This window comes from Carcharodon carcharias, chromosome 6, assembly GCF_017639515.1.
Source record: "Carcharodon carcharias isolate sCarCar2 chromosome 6, sCarCar2.pri, whole genome shotgun sequence".
In the NCBI taxonomy this organism is placed as follows: Eukaryota; Metazoa; Chordata; class Chondrichthyes; order Lamniformes; family Lamnidae; genus Carcharodon; species Carcharodon carcharias.
This window is the reverse complement of record NC_054472.1, coordinates 56,411,151-56,428,688: the sequence shown is the minus strand read 5'-3', so window position 1 is coordinate 56,428,688 and position 17,538 is coordinate 56,411,151. Positions and strand designations below refer to the sequence as shown.

At 40.0% G+C, this 17,538-nt stretch overlaps 2 protein-coding genes across 2 annotated transcripts in view; one reads left to right on the top strand and one right to left on the bottom strand.

Moving 5' to 3' along the window:
• Window positions 1-5,373, top strand: part of tgfbr1b (transforming growth factor, beta receptor 1 b) — a 65,697-nt gene extending 60,324 nt beyond the window's left edge. Inside the window, exon 9 of the mRNA XM_041189469.1 lies at window positions 1,227-5,373. Within this exon, the coding sequence (XP_041045403.1) occupies window positions 1,227-1,352 (126 nt within the window). The 3' untranslated portion in view covers window positions 1,353-5,373. The remainder of the gene's footprint in view (window positions 1-1,226) is intronic.
• A 1,156-nt stretch (window positions 5,374-6,529) lies between these two features.
• LOC121279055 (collagen alpha-1(XVIII) chain-like) overlaps window positions 6,530-17,538 on the bottom strand; it is a 539,532-nt gene continuing 528,523 nt past the window's right edge. The window contains exon 43 of the mRNA XM_041189889.1: window positions 6,530-6,817. The gene's annotated coding sequence lies outside the window, so the exon portion shown is untranslated. The remainder of the gene's footprint in view (window positions 6,818-17,538) is intronic.

Below are 17,538 nucleotides of genomic sequence, written 5' to 3'. Positions count from 1 at the left end.
GTCTGGTGGTAGAAGCGGAGAATGGTAGAGGAAAGATGCTGATTGGGGGAGTGGTGGAAGGAAGATGACATGGGGCTGGAACTTGGACATGTTATAGTCAGGCTTGGGGGAGGAGGGGAGGGAAGACTTTAGGTGAGAGCCTGGGAGATGGTTGAAGTTCCAGAGGCTCTGCTGACTAAAGAAAAAGCCCACCCTATCCTGTCTGGCCTCTGCTACCTAAGTTAGCACATCTGAAATCAGGATATGGCTATATGGATAGAACATTTAAGAGTGGGCTTGATCAAAATACTAGTTGAGATTCTGATTAAAAGTTGCTGGGAAGTACTGACCTATTGTAAGATACCATTTTAACTGTCTGTGGCCAGTTAGGTAAGTGTATTTTTTAAAAATCTGTTAAACATGTTTGCCAAAGCAATGCACTTTGCGATTTTTGTGCATAAAGCTAATCCTTTTAATTTAATCACCCATTTTCCTGTAATTCATTTATTATATTGAGTGAAAAAATGTTTGCCTTCCTTTTGATGTGGAGGTTAATTGTAGTTCTACACCTACAAAATAACCTCTTCAAACCATTTTACTTGTGTATGCAGCTGTTTCATTGTAGAAATTGTCCTTGATTTTCTTCTTTTCATTGATTCCATCAAACAACTGAAAAATCCAGAATTGGGGAAGAGTGTGTGGCTGTCTTTGCTGTATAGCAAGAACAGTTTTAAAGGAACTATGCCCTCAGATTACTTAATTTGAATGATTTGTTGCTCATTGTGTATGGAAGGATACTCTACATTCAAAGAATGAGAAATATTTCTAACTCGTGTTAACAGTTTTGTAACAAGTCGTGCTCCATTAAATTACTAGGGAGCATGAAGAATAAACAGGAATGAAGTGGGTGGGAACAATTTCAAACTTTTAGAAATGATGGCTTAAAATGAAACAGTGCATTTTTATGTTTTGAACAGTGTGAACATTCACTAGATTTGCATAAGGAGGTTTCAGGTTTATAATACAATATGCATAACTTTGTTTTCTGATCACATTTTGTTTAACTTGGCCTTCTCTGTCCTCCTGCACTTTGAAATTCGTGAATTAGGAACTATGTAGTTTGATTGAGAAGTCAAGTTGATGGCAATGTTTTAGCCCTGACCTCTTGTAGATTTTGCTAGTAAATGCAGTCTGCAGTAGCTAACTAATATATAAGTATATACTCTAATCTTTCAATCTCTTTGTAGGCTTTACGTGTAATGGCGAAAATCATGCGTGAATGTTGGTACGCCAATGGAGCAGCCAGATTAACTGCTCTGCGGATCAAGAAAACGTTATCTCAGCTCAGCCAACAGGAAGGCATAAAAATGTAGAGACAGGTGCAGTCTGGAAAACCAGTTGACAGGATGATAACTGCACTTGGATGCAGTTTTATGGAAGGGATTCTTGTTCTACCTCACCGAGGAAGCAGAAGATGGATCTCACTGCCTGTACCACCATAGAAACTGCACCAAATTTTATACACTACATAGGAAATTTCCAACTTGTCTAGCTCTCTAATGGACATGCAGAGCTCAGGCTGTGAGGTCCACTCTGCTTTGAACACCTCCTTCCCAGGACATTGACGTGATATTACGTAGCTTAGTTTTTTTAATTAACATTTAACTTGATAAACAAAGAAGTTTTATTATTGGTCTTAACTGTAGAAAAGCTGGAACACTTAAGCCTTTACCAACACTGCCCCAGTGTATTGGAGAAACTAATAATGGGGCTGGTCCCACAAATGAATGACATTTAAGTGCAAGATACAGTATTACACACAATTAAAGGGTACTCTTCATCCAAGATTTGGGTAGTAGTTTTACTGCTTAGGAATTCAGCTATCAGATTATAATTTTGCTGCCTTGCCGTTTGTTTTTTCACCTTGCGCACTGAAGTCCTAGCTTTGAGTCAGGAGTACTTTACATTTGGTTTGAAGATTTGTTCATTCCACTATGTATGAAATGGCTACAAAAGTAACTCAGAAGCATAATTTAGGTACAGTTGTATAACTATTACTATATTTTTGTTTGGGGGAGTTGGGGGGGAGGAATTATGTAACCATTTCCGAAGCCAGTGCACATATCTCGCCCATAAGTGCCAGAGCTTTTATAAAACCATAGCCTGCATCATGGACAGTTTCTATCTAAAAGATAATTGGGTTAGGGCCATAAATTACTGTTTTTAATTAATAGGTACAACTTTAGATTTCAGTATTAACTAGATAATGTTTGCACTCAGCATCTTTACAGTTTTCTTTTAATATGTATAAATGCTGATTTCTGAGTGCACGCCAGGCACAAACTGCTCTCCTTCAGGAGCACATGGGAGAGAATTGTGGAGAGTGCGATTGCAGTATTGCAATGTAGACCTCCACTGGCTGTATTTTTAGACAGGAGCTGGCATTCTGAAAACTTAAAGTAGCGTGGAACATGCTTCATAACTTTGGCTTCTTGCTGCTAAGGCTCTGCATGGGGGGAGTATTTAGTCGTGTAATTGTCCCATATCTCTCAATTTGGTTCATGTTGAGGAATACAAAACTGTTTTTGGGTTACTAGCCTAAAAGCCACCAAGTATTTTGTCCATTAATTTGTAATGTAGCAAATTCCTTTCCACAAAATCCAAATTGTTAAGCGTTTTCGAAATTAACACTAAGTTAGTGACAGTAGTCAGAAAGGTGACCTTTATTATAAGTAGCCTACAGGGAGCAATCTTGACGATCATTTGCCCATTTGTCTCCTTAATCTTATTTCAGTGAGCATTAATGACCCCTATGACAACTTATCCAGTGTATTACATTTTTTATGTATTTTACATCGTTTTTAAGATGAAAGCATTTTACGTTGATTTCAGTTTATAGGCGCAATTAAAATCTGATTTGTTTTTATAAATTTAAAGTTGAAACAATAATAAGTAAAATGAATTTTATATTAGGAGTGGACTGGATCTTTATTTAGCTTTTGAAAAGATGATGCATTTTGCAGGGCAACCATACCAGTAAGGAAAAAGTTGCTTTAGTGTGAGATTTTAATTGAATGGGATCAACATTTATCCATATAAATGACACTATCTTTTTTGAGACATTATTTCTCCTGATCGTTTACCTGTTATTTCTTTGCCCTGCAAAGGTTTCCATGCATTTTTTTTAAATGAATGAGATTTTGCTGTTTTGTGGGGTAGAGTTGTTGGCAAGGGGCAGAATGTCCAGGGAAAATGAACATGTTTGTAGTAGCTGTAGATGTCTTTTTTTCTCTGGCAGTTCTGTTTATTTTCAGTTGTGATTTTTCATAGCTTTGTATCTTTCAATGAAATCTCAATGGCCTTTGCTCAAGGTGCTGCATTGCAATATAGATTGGCGGCCTGTTACCTTCCACAAAATCTGCAGCACATGCTGCTGTGCCTCTTTATTTGCACCAAAATGCCATAACGAGCCTTATGATCTTGCACAGTTAATATGTCTGCGACTAGTGAGTTCTGTGAAGCACGTGTAGATCTGACACAAACTGGCTATCCGCTGCTTGGTTCTCCTGAAGTACTCAATTAGCCAAACCCCTGTTCCTTGTCTTTATTTGATTCGTAAAGGAAAATTTGGGTTAGTTCCAAGTGAAAAGACTTAAAACAGCAGTTCACAGCTTTCTGATGTACTCTATAGAAAAAGCTGCATATATTGAAATTAGCATGTTTATTTTGTTGATGTTGAAACCAAATATAAGGATTTGGCATCCCAGCTTAAAATAAACTAGGGCAGTATGTTAGTGATGAAGAGACTTTCACAAAGCTCAAGTTTGTCACAATTCAACAATGTCTTGACGTAATTCTTTGAATTCGGCAAAGGTTTAGTAATGTAAAGCATTTTGCATTGCTACTTTAAAAATTGGAACCACAGTATAATTCATGAGGGTAGTGTAGCTTTTAGTTTAACTTAGTTTATATACAATTATATATTTAAAAATAATGCATAGAACGCAATGTAGAAAAGTTTTTAATTCTTTTTTAATGTCATTAAACTATAGTGTGAAGTTTAATTGCACAGTAACAAACCTGGTAGAAAGAGTGTGTGGACAACTAACCATATAGAAAATGTTGGATTTAGCTTCTAACCCGAATAAATCCAGGTTCTTTCACGGTACTTAATCTGAAAGTGTGTAGTTTCCTGGCTGGAAAACAGTGTTATAAATGCAAGTGGTGAAGGCACTTGAATGAAGTGGCAAAACTGCTGCTAAACCCATAGATGAAATGTGTAGTTGCTTTGTTTTTAAGAAATCCCATCAGTCATTCCTGTTGTAAGTAATCACTGAGCATATTGTCATAGGTATAGTGTATAGTACAGAAAAACATCTTTAATATATTAAGAGTTTTGTGTGGTAGGCTTATGAACACCGTCAAAAAGAGCACCTCCCTGTAAAACCATAATAATTACTCTGTGATCTGTAGCATGCTAAATGTGCATATTGGAAGTGCTAGCTTATTACTATACAGAATTTGCCCAGGACGACTCTAGGAAAATGCAAATGATACTGCTGCATACGTTATGTTAATGTTAAATTCTGAAATGCTGTTGGATGAGCTTTTTTGTGTTGAGTGCCATGACCTACCTTTTCAAGACAGTCCCATTTTCTATTACACCTTGCCATGTGGTCCTTCTGTGAATCCGGGATTACATTTATTCTACAATCAAAGCATACAGTTGAACCTTTTAAAGTAATTTTGCGTTAAATTGAAGATACCTCTGGAATGACCAAGTTATATTTACCTCACTGTGTGTGTGTGTGTGTGTGTGTGTGTGTGTGTGTGTGTGTGTGCGCGTGTGCGCGCGCATGAGTGTGCGTGCGCGCACGCGTGCTAATAGTTTCAATAACTCAGCAGGTTTGCAAATTCATTGATTTTATATAAAATATGGATGCTGTATTAATTTTGAAAAGCAAAAATCCTGCATCTGTCCATGGTACTGAAGTGTCTTGTGTATGTGTTGCGCCTGGCTTATTGTATACTAGATATATTCCTTTGTACCGTTTGTATAAAATTGCTGATCAGGAAGTATCTACGCTGCTCTTGCAACGTTTTTCCTCCAGGAGCACAGCTTTGTAGCTGGTGTATATGGAAAAAGGGGAGATACTGGAGTGAGTAAATAGAGATTTGTGCATTCAACAAGTTTTCCTCCTTCCAAAAATTTCATAATCATAAATTATGTAATACCCCTCCCCTAAGTCTTAAGATCATGTATAGTCTTTGTACAACATGCACAGTGAAGATGGTGATGCTAAATACTGAATTAAATGGCTTATTGAAAGTATTGGCATTGTACAATGCATCTAACAAAACCAGATGAAAATAAAGTATTCATCTTCATCTTGAGTGGATAGTGAATGTTTTTTTCTTCTTTTCCTTCAAGAAAAAGTGTTAGGTTGGTAACTTGAAACATTTGACCTATTTTGATAGGCTGCCTGATGTACATTATGCCATTCCTAGTGGGATAAAAATCTATAGGCACTTAAAAACATGTTGACATAACTAAATTTCAAAAATTCTTTTTTCCTCCCTCCATACAGCAACTTAAATTTATGTAGAACCTTTAACATACATACTGGGGCTTGACAGATATGTGCTTTGAGAGAGTTTTACATCATTAAGTACAATTGTGCAATTACCACGTTTGAAAGACAAGAGGCACAAGAATAAATAAGAGTATATATTCTATCCCCCAACTACTTTTACTTTTATGAACCGCAATCAGTTTCTTGACAATCATTCCATCTTTTTGTTTGTTCTTCCTAAACTTCAAATATGCTGCCTCTTAGGCTTTTTTAATCCTGCATCCCACTGTGATGAAATTAGACTAACTCATTATTTTCTATGGCTTCACAACTGAAGAACTCAAGTCTTTATATTTTTCCTTTTTCTACTATTCAAAGGATTTTGAAGCCCAAGATAGTACTGTCTTTTTTCATTTTGAATCTTGATGCCTTACATTGTTGCTTTTGTCTTTTGCCTTGGATTCTATTCTTTTGTAATGTTTTGCAAATGAACTTGTGATAATCTTGATTTTCTGTTATTTCTCTTTATTTCCCCTATAGTGCTCCAAGGATTAAATTTATGGGTGCAGCTTACATAACCTTGACTTGTACTGCCTTTGAGTTTAAACAATTGAGAGGTAATCTAATTGAAGAGTTTACCCTATTAAATCCTTTACTTTAGAAAAGCTGTTTTCTCTGGTGGGGGAACCCAGAACTCGGGGGGGGGGGGGGGCACACAATCTTAAAATTAGTGCGAGGCCGTTTAGGTGTGAAATCAGGAAGCCCCCCCACCTTTATACGAAGGGTGGTAGAAATTTGGAGCTCGCTTTCTGCAAATGGCCCTAAATACTGAGCCAACTGAAATTTTTAACACTGAGATGCACAGATTTTTATATGGCTAAAATATCAAGGAATATGAAACAAAAGCAGGTAACTGAAGTTAAGGTACAGATCAACCATGATCTAACTGAATAAATGGGCTAGAGTGGCTGAATGGCCTACTCCTGTTATCTATTGTTTGTGGAGTACTACCCTAGTGGACCTTCCGAGTAAATTCTTGTGTACCCTGCCTACTTCCTTTCCATGTATGCTCTCCCCACTTCAACCTTTTCCCTGTAACAAGGCTTCCTGTGATCTCATTTATCTGCATTTGTAGGATGTATAATTGCATGTTTGTCCAGGTCTGTGTTCCGTTTTTGCAGTCTTTTCTTGAGCATTGTTAGGTGGTTTCCCCTTCTTACACTCCTGTATCTCTGACCATTTTCATTCTTTTCCTGGAGATGTATCTGTGAAAGGTTGAACAAAGATAGATAAAAACATAAAAGGATTTGCTGCCCAAAAAAAGCCATTTGGCCCAATGTGTCTGTGTCAGCCGATAAAGAATTCCACCTTCTAGCTCCTGGATTGGAGCCATATCCAAGTGTTTTTTAAATGTGCTGCAGGTGGTGATTCCAAGCCACACCATTGTCAGATCTTTCGATAAATTACTTTGTGCCAAAATTGGGAGTTACCCCACAGATTAGTTGAGCAACAGCCTGACAGTTATTCTTACTAAATCATAAACCAATATTGCAAAGTCCTCCATCACTAGCCCTGGGTACGTCCTGTCCCACTCAGAGGTGACAGCACCATGGAATGCAGTCAGGAGGCAGTGGCCCTGGAAGTCCTCAGCATTGACCATGGACCCCATGAGAAGTCTCATAACACCAAGTCAAACATGGGCAAGGAAACTTCCAGCTGATTATCACCTACTGCCCTCACTCAGCTGATGAAGCAGGAGCTGATGAATGTCTCCCCATGACATTCAGATGATCACCCGCCATCAACATTCTGGAGGCACCCTTTACCAGAAATTTCACTGGACTAGTCATATAAATACAATGGCTATCAGGGCAAGTCAAGCATCTGGGGGTACTGTGGTGAGTAACCCATCTGACTCCCCAAAATCCTATCGTCTGTCAACAAGATGCAAGTCAGGAGTGTGATGGGATACTCTCCACTTGCCTAGTGCAGCTGCAAAAGCTTGAGAAGCTTGATACCATCCAGGATAAATCAGCCCACCTGACTGACATCAGATCCATCATTTTAAACATTAAAAAAATCCGTGTGGCTGCTTATTAACCTCTCCCTGATAACTGAAAAAGATTTTTCTTATTCACACTATCTAGGCCTCTCAGTTTTATGTATCTCAATTAAATCTACCTTAGCCTCCACTGCTTTAAAGAAAACAATTTCAGCCTTGCCATTGTTTCCTCTTGCTGAAAATTCTCCTACTAGCAACATTCTTGTAAGTCCCTTCCATATCCTCTCTACTACGATCACATCCTTTTGTAAGTTGGTGACCAGAACTTTCTGAAGTATTTTAGCTGCAGTTTAACTAGTATTTTATACTGTTCTAGCAATATATTCCCCAGAGGGGAGAGGTGATGGTGTAGTGGTATTGTCACTGGACTAATCATCCAGGGGCCCGGGGTAATGGCAGATGGAATTAAAAGTCTATTGATGACTATGAAATCATTGTTGTAAAAGCCCATCTGCATCTGGTTCACTAATGTCCTTTAGGGGAAAGAAATCTGCTGTCCTTGCCTACATGTGACTCCAGACCCACAGCAATGTGGTTGACTCTTAAAAAAATGCCCTCTGAATAAGGGGAAATTAGGGGTAGGAGGAATGTCAATGATGCCCAGATCCCATGAATGAATAAAAAAAAGTACATACACTCAGCCTTGACCCTCTGCATGCTTCCTAATCACTTTATTTACTTGTACTGCTACCTTCTGGGATTTTTTTTATTCATGGGATTTGAGAGTCACTGGCTGGGCCAGCATTTATTGCACATCCCTAATTGCCCTCGAGAAGGTGGTAATGAGCTGTCTTCTTGAACCGCTGCATCCATGTTGTGTAGGAACATCCACAGTGCTGTTAGGGAGGGAGTGCCAGGATTTTAAACATTTCCTTGACAGTGAAAGAATAGTGATATATTTCCAAGTCAGGATGGTGAGTGGCTTGGAGGCAACCTTCAGGTGGTGATGTTCCCATCTATCTGCTGCCCTTGCCCTTCTAGATGGTAACGGTCATGGATTTGGAAAGTGTGGTCTAAGAAACTTTAGTGAGTTTCTGCGGTACATCCTGTAGATGGTACACACTGCTGCCACTGTGTGTTGGTGGTGGAGGGAGTGAATCTTTGTGGGTGTGGTGCCAATCAAGCGGGCTGCTTTGTCCTGAATGGTGTCAAGCTTCTTGAGTGTTGTTGGAGCTGCACTCATCCAGGCAAGTGGAGAGTATTCCATCACACTCCTGATTTGTGCCTTGTAGATGGCGTACAGTTTTTGGGGAGTCAGGAGGTGAGTTACTTGCCACAATATTCCTAGCCCCCCACCTGCTCTTGTAGCTACAGTATTAATATGGCCAGTCCAGTTCAGTTTCTGGTCAATGGTAACCTCCTGGGTGTTGATAGTGGGGGATTCAGCGATGTCAAGGGATGATGGTCAGATTCTCTCTTGTTGGAGATGGTCATTGCCTGACACTTGTGTGGTGTGAATGTTACTTGCCACTTGTCAGCCCAAGCCTGGATGTTGTCCAGGTCTTGCTGCATTTGAACATGGACTGCTTCAGCATCTGAGGAGCCACGAATGGTGCTGAACGTTGTGCAATCATCAGCAAACATCCCCACTTCTGATCTTATGATGGAAGGAAGGTCATTGATGAAGCAACTGAAGATGGTTGGGCCGAGGACACCACCCTGAGGAACTCCTGCAGTGATGTGAGGATCTCCTGCAGTGATATGTGAACATGCACTCCAAGATCCCTCTGTTTCTCTACACTTCTCAGAATTCTACCATTCATTCTACATTCCCTTGCCTTGTTTGTCTCCCCGAATTGATTACCTCAAACTTTTCTTATTGAATTCCAGTTGCCACTTTTCTGTCCACCTGACCAGCCCATTGTTTTCTTCCTGCAGTCTACAACTTTCTTCATCCACATAGCTACTTTTTGGATCAGCTACAAACGTCTTAATCGAGAAGGAAATAAACTTTCCTTAATGCTATTGGAAAACATCAAATAACTGTACAGTGTAGCACTTCAGCCTACAAAAATAATTTCACAATGGAAGGCTTTGACAATGGTAAAAACATCTGTGAATTGAACAGTTCAATCAAACAGATGCAGACAACTCCAGAGGACTTGATACCCATTTTCATTAAGGAGGTTTTACTTTGTGCAACAAGGACTGTTCCTCATGAGTAAGTTGAATTTTTGCTGCACTCCATTAGCTGTAATTATTTTTCCATATTGGTATTTTCTGAAGTGCATAAATGCTGGAGAACATAATTGATGTACTTAGACCTTTTTTTTGGTTTTTAAATATATGATTACATTTAATAACGACAGCCTTAGGAAAGAATTGAATTAACAACCAAAGCAGCAAAGAAGAAATTGGGCAAGAAATTAACACAAAAAAAAGTGTTTTAGATGTGAAAAGGGAGAACAAAATCGAAGGGAGGGGCAAAGGTAGGTTGATAGCATGTTGGACCGAGTAGGTTGCAAGTTTCTGGTCATCTTAAAACAATAAATCATCAGTACTTGTTTGGGGGAAGTTAAATTGCAAACTATACTTTCCTGCATGGTTTAAACAAAAAACTGCGGATGCTGGAAATCCAAAACAAAAACAGAATTACCTGGAAAAACTCAGCAGGTCTGGCAGCATCGGCGGAGAAGAAAAGAGTTGACGTTTCGAGTCCTCATGACCCTTCAACAGAACTAGGTGAATCCAAGGAAGGGGTGAAATATAAGCTGGTTTAAGGTGGGGGGGGGGGGAGTGGGTGGGGGAGAAGTGGAGGGGGGTGGTGTGGTTGTAGGGACAAACAAGCAGTGATAGGAGCAGATCATCAAAAGATGTCACAGACAAGAGAACAAAAGAATACATAGGTGTTGAAGGTGGTGATATATATCTAAACGAATGTGCTAATTAAGAATGGATGGTAGGGCACTCAGTGGGGGTGGGGGAGCATAAAAGATTTAAAAATATTTAAAAATAATGGAAATAGGTGGGAAAAGAAAAATCTATATAATTTATTGGGAAAAACAAAAGGAAGGGGGAAGAAACAGAAAGGGGGTGGGGATGGAGGAGGGAGTTCAAGACCTAACGTTGTTGAATTCAGTCCGGAAGGCTGTAAAGTGCCTAGTCGGAAGATGAAGTGTTGTTCCTCCACTTTGCGGTGGGCTTCACTGGAACAATGCAGCAAGCCAAGGAAAGACATGTGGGCAAGAGAGCAGGGTGGAGTGTTAAAATGGCAAGCGACAGGGAGGTTTGGGTCATTCTTGCGGACAGACGCAGGTGTTCTGCAAAGCAGTCGCCCAGTTTATGTTTGGTCTCTCCAATGTAGAGGAGACTGCATTGGGAGCAATGAATGCAGTTGACTAAGTTGGGGGAAATGCAAGTGAAATGCTGTTTCACTTGAAAGGAGTGTTTGGGCCCTTGGGTGGTGAGGAGAGAGGAAGTGAAGGGGCAGGTGTTACATCTTTTGCGTGGGCATGGCGAGGTGCCATAGGTGAGGGTTGAGGAGTAGGGGGTGATGGAGGAGTGGACCAGGGTGTCCGGGAGGGAACGATCCCTACGGAATGCCGACGGGGGGTGAAGGGAACATGTGTTTGATGGTGGCATCATGCTGGAGTTGGCGGAAATGGCGGAGGATGATCCTTTGAATGCGGAGGCTGGTGGGGTGATAAGTGAGGACAAGGGGGACCCTATCATGTTTCTGGGAGGGAGGAGAAGGCGTGAGGGCGGATGCGCGGGAGATGGGCCGGACACGGTTGAGGGCCCTGTCAACGACCGTGGGTGGAAAACCTCGGTTAAGGAAGAAGGAGGACATGTCAGAGGAACTGTTTTTGAAGGTAGCATCATCCGAACAGATGCGACGGAGGCGAAGGAACTGAGAGAATGGGATGGAATCCTTACAGGAAGCAGGGTGTGAGGAGCTGTAGTCGAGGTAGCTGTGGGAGTCGATAGGCTTGTAATGGATATTGGTCGACAGTCTGTCACCAGAGATTGAGACAGAGAGGTCAAGGAAGGGCAGGGAAGTGTCAGAGATGGACCATGTGAAAATGTTGGAGGGGTGGAGATTGGAAGCAAAATTAATAAATTTTTCCAAGTCCCGACGAGAGCATGAAGCAGTACCAAAGTAATCATCGATGCACTGGTACATCTTTCTCCATCCATTCTTAATTAGCACATTCGTTTAGATAATATCACCAACTTCAACACCTATGTATTCTTTTGTTCTTTTGTCTGTGACATCTTTTGATGATCTGCTTCTATCACTGCTTGCTTGTCGCTACAGCCACACCACTCCCCTCCACTTCTCCCCCTACCACACCCCACCCCCCCCCCAACCCCCACCCCCCCACTCCCACCACCCCACCTTAAACCGGCTTATATTTCACCCCTTCCTTGGATTCACCTAGTTCTGTTGAAGGGTCATGAGGACTCGAAAAGTCAACTCTTTTCTTCTCCGCCGATGCTGCCAGACCTGCTGAGTTTTTCCAGGTAATTCTGTTTTTCTCCTGTATGGTAAGCAGCTTGTGAAGGGATGTACAGCCCTTTCAGAAATAGGAACTTAATTTTTATGATTGTGTGCTGTTTGAGAGAAGCAATTCCAAGACTACAGCAGATAACAACAACAGATACATTTTTGACTGTATCCCCACTTTCACTATTGTACCACAGCAACCATCAATTCTTGCATGTATGCCCCATGTTAACTTATTGATAGGTAGGCTTATCATTCAGCTGGGAACAAGATACTAAATCAAAAACAGAATTACCTGGAAAAACTCAGCAGGTCTGGCAGCATTGACGGAGAAGAAAAGAGTTGACGTTTCGAGTCCTCGTGACCCTTCCACAGAACAGATACTAAATGTTTAGTTTCTACTTGTGAGTTGAAGAATCTGGCATTTTCCAGTTCCTTTGATACATGTAGACCCTTCAGCTTGTTACAATCAGCGTTAATAATTTTAGGGTATTCCAATTAACCATTCATTCTTACAATAGTTCCTGTAAATACATTCTGCCCCCTAAGAACTAGAAATTGTACTTTTGAGATTTTCTGCCCCTGCAAAAACTTCAAACATCATCTCAATTCTAGATTACTAGCGCCCGTTGCATTTAATTTCTCTCCAAGTCCCTTGAGATAATGGTGTTATCCACACACTCCATATGAACTGACTGGGGTTCCAAATTAAGTTTACAGTATTTAAATCGGGAGACCACATGTAGAACAGGAGAAACTTAGGTACAATGAAGTTAGTCAAAGGTTTGTTTACCCTTACTTCCTGACAGCAGTGAATGCCCCTACAGTTTCTTTACCATAGTCTGGACCATGCACCAGAATTTGCTTTTGATTTCACTGTGTTCAAGGCCAGTCTGGTTCTACTACTTTAATAGTTCTGTCTTTGTACATGAAGCTTGTTCTTCCTCACTCTAATAAATACCACATAAAGACTTGTGCAGTCTTTTACTTCTACACTGTGTCTAGTCACTGAGAAAAGTTCCAATATTTTGTGATCCGGGACAGTTAATTTCAGGCTGTGAAACTGTGGTGACATTGTTTTAGAGTTCATGGCTGCATTAGCAGAAATCTTTAGTTTCTGCCCATATCAAGAGTGCTTTACTTTGTGCCTGTTTAGAAATTCATAATCTGTACATCTTGCCCTGAAATTTTGTTTAAAATACTGGCACATATCATGACTTTGTCCTAAAGAATTAGAGCTGGATATAAAAATATGGCACATAAACTTCCAAGGAGCACAAACTTTTCTATCTTGGTGGGTTCATACTTTGTTGTAGGGCAATTGTGTTTCAAGAGTACTGTTGAAATAGGCCTCATGCCCAGAGCTGTTCTGTGGCTTGCCAGTCTTTCCTTAGCTTGCATTCTCAAACCTTGGTGTAGTGCTGGACCATCTGCTCAAATGTCTTCAGGGCAGGGACCAGCCATTTTGTGCTAGGTGTGAGGTTATTTGACCTACAGTGTCACAACCCTTAACCTTTGAGAGCTGGTGTGCTCAATGACCGTGATTGTTGTTCGGAGAATTTGAGATGCTTGTAGAGCATTCCACTGACATAACTCAGCTAAAGGATCGCAGAGGTAGAATTAAACCTTTTAAATCCTTGGATGTAGAGTTGCCACAGCAACTACCCCCTGCCTCAAAATGTCACCTATCTGTTATTCCTCAATGATATTCCAAGTCAGGATATATAAAAGATTCTTATGAAAGCTGGGTAAATTCCAGGGCACTTGAAAACAATTAGGATAGCTCCATACTCAGTATTTCCATGGGTAAGTGCTAGTTTATTGGGAAAAGTTGAAAGAATATCTTTCAGCACTGGCAGCACCTGAAATCCAGGGATAATTCCTTCTCCTTTCTGTAATCTCCCCCCATACCAAAAAAGCATATTCGTTCTTTTCTAAAATAAACAGTCATGCCTTTTCCAATTTTTAGTCTAAAAGAGAGATTAATTTGTTCAATTTTTTTCATGCCTATTAACTAATACTAAGGGAAAATCATTTGAGGTCAATTTCTGCAAGGTCCCATTTCCTGGACATGGTTTAACTTTCCTCCTCAACTTTAAATGCAATATGCAGTGAGACTTACCCTCAGTTATATTCTCTCCTCTGCTGTACACTATATTTTTTTCCATTACAGATTTCTTGTTATGAATGTTTCTTCACTTTTGCGATACTTTGCGAATCCTTTCAAAAGTTTAACATGCTCTTTATTAAAGTTGGTATTGTGCTTCCCATTTTCCTGGGTTCCCAATATCGAGAATGCTACTGGATAAAAACAAAAAACTGCGGATGCTGGAAATCCAAAACAAAAACAGAATTACCTGGAAAAACTCAGCAGGTCTGGCAGCATAGGCTGAGAAGAAAAGAGTTGACTTTTCAAGTCCTCATGACCCTTCAGCAGAACTGGGTGAATCCAAGGAGAGGGGTGAAATATAAGCTGGTTTAAGGGGGGAGAAGGTGGTGGGGAGGGAGAGAAGTGGAGGGGGTTGGTGTGGTTGTAGGGACAAGCAAGCAGTGATAGGAGCAGATAATCAAAAGATGTCACAGACAAAAGAACAAAGAGGTGTTGAAGTTGGTGATATTATCTAAACGAATGTGCTAATTAAGAATGGAAATTAATCTAATTAAGAATTAGATGCTGGAAATAGTTTTGTATAATTGCAGTTGTCCTTAGATCAGGTGAAGTCTACTGTTTAACTGCACAGAATTCCCACTTTTTTTTTTGCAGCCTTTTGGTCTTTTATATGAGAGGCTGCAGTGCAGATAACTCATAGTGAATGGATGATCCCAGTTGGAAGGATATTCAAGCTCAATTGTTCTAGGCTGTGATTTTCGGAACTAATTTGATGTAGAAATGCTTATCTGCTTCCTGATTCTGAGAGAGAAGCCTAGAAACTGATCTATTGATGATCTCTCCCTTCAATGGGAAGTAAAGATGAGAGAACATATGATTTTTGGGTACTTTCACCATCATTAATACAATATTTCATTTGTCTATAAGGGAAGTTACTTGTTCAATGATTCCTTTAGAAAGGGTTTTTTGAGGAAAGTTTTATACTTGAACTTAATTATTGAAAGCCCCTTGTTGAAACTGATTAGCATTGTTAAAGTTGCTTTATATTTTTGGTTTGCCAATGACACTATCTTAGAAAAGTTCAGAGGTGGCCTCAATCCTCATGGTAGCACCTGCCTAGATGAACAATCTTCCATAACACTCTCTTGAACCTTTTATTTTGTTGAAGACTTTGTGTCCCTATCTTTTGTAGATTAGGAAGAGTGTCTTAATTCAAATGGTTGGTGAACTTGCAAACTAGCCAATTCCACTTGATGAGTCAAGAAGGGTAAGTGACCTGACCTTGCATGTTTTTTTTCCAAAGTGCATTTGTGGTTCTAGCAGTGTTCTCTGGATACATTTAATATTTTGTATCACCTTGGTGATGTGATTTAACTCGTATTGTGCGAATTCTTGAAGTTCCCACCATTTAAGTGATGTAATATAATCTCACTCAGAATGCTGTGATGTGCAAAAATGAAATTTAGCTTGGACTTACTCTTTTTATCAGTATGTCAATTTAAAAGAAACCAGAACATGAAAGATAATCTCTTCTTTATCTACTTCAAACAAATAATGTGCAACTTTCTTTCAGAGGCTCTTTGGTATTTCCTGGCTGTTGTCTGTTTGCTGTCTTGCTTGAAACTGTTTGCATGTATCATGCCTAGACATGTCTTTATTTATCTTTATTCATCAGAGATCGGTAAATCACTTCTCTAACTCTCTGAAAATGAATTTGGATTCCAATTTGGTTCGAGTGAACTATGCTTCATTCCTTTGCTTACATTCATTAGCATACTCAACCTCCCCTTCACCACCAGATTATTTAGTTCCACTCTCATCAAGATACACAACCATCTGGGAGATATTTCCTCTCTTGTGTCAAATCATCCTTTGCGTGTTATAAATTTCAAACAATACCAAGCCCCCCTCTGCTCCAGGAGCTTTAGTCATCCCATCTTGATATTGTTATAGGTTTCTGTTTCTTTTTGCTTCAAAGCATCTGCCAATTGACATGAATCCCACACTGAGCTCACATTGACATCAGGATTTCTTTTAAACCTTATATTTTTTATTCATTTAGGGGATGTGGGCTTTGCTGGCCTGGGCCAACATTTATTGCCCATCCCCAATTGCCCTTGAGAAGTTGGTGGTGAGCTGCCTTCTTGAACCGCTGCAGTCCATGTGCTGTAGGTACACCCACAGTGCTGTTAGGGGGGGAGTTCCAGGATTTTCACCCAGTGACAGTGAAGGAACGGTGATATATTTCCGAGTCAGAATGGTCAGTGGCTTGGAGGGGAACTTCCAGGTGGTGGTATTCCCATGTGCCTGTTGCCCTTGTCCCTCTAAATGGTAGCACTTGTGGGTTGGGAAGGAGCTGTCTAATTCTGGGGATGTCACTGGCAAGGCCAAGATTTGTTGCTGATCCCAGTTTCCCTGAGAATGTGCCGCCTGTTTAATAGATTTGATGCACTTAAGTTGCTTGTTAGGCCATTTTAGAGACAGTTAATAGCCAACCATGTTGGGTTAGAACTAAGTCACAAAAAGGCCATATCAGACAAGGAAAGCAAGCTTCTTTTCCCAAAGGACATTAATGAACTTATTAATTGATTTTCTGACAATCCAACAGTTTCATGGTCACTTTTTTATTGATATCATGTTTACTTTCAAACTGAATTTAAATTCTCAAACTGTCATGGTGGAATTTGAACTAATTTTTAGGATCATTTGTGCAGTAACACAACCTTATATGTTATTTATTATACCAAACCGAAATAGGTGTTTACCTTTTAGACAGCAATAAGTTTGTATTTTTGCAGATATAACATCACTCTTTGTAGCTGTTTGAGGGAAATAATTTGTTTTGCTACAAAGTTGCTTCAATGCCTTGTAATTATAAGCACAATAATTTTCTCCGCAATATGCTGCTCAAATTCCTCCTATCCAAAAAGAATATTTAAGCTATGCTCAAATCAAAAAATCTTCTTATCTCAATTGTTGACGTTCTTGAGACGTAACCCCTGGGCTTAGCATCTTGCATCAGGCACACTAACAATCCTCTGTTGGATGAATCACATTGCACCCTTGCTAATGTCGAAGCTTTTTCGAAAATACAGACAAAACTCAATCATTTTGGTCCAAACTTTTGCATAGTCTGGCTCTTTTAATTCTGTCACAATGTTAAAGAGTTATAAACCAGCCCCACTCATACACCGTTCCAGTTTAGCTGAATATGATGTCGCAACAAGGCCTGATCTTTGGGTGGTTTGTTTGATGCAGTCAAGCCACTTAGTTAAAATCTAACTGTGTGAAGTGTGCCTTGCCCTGGCCTGGATCGCCAAAATGGGTTGCAAAACTTTTGTTCGTGAGGCTGGTAAGCCTTCTCCTG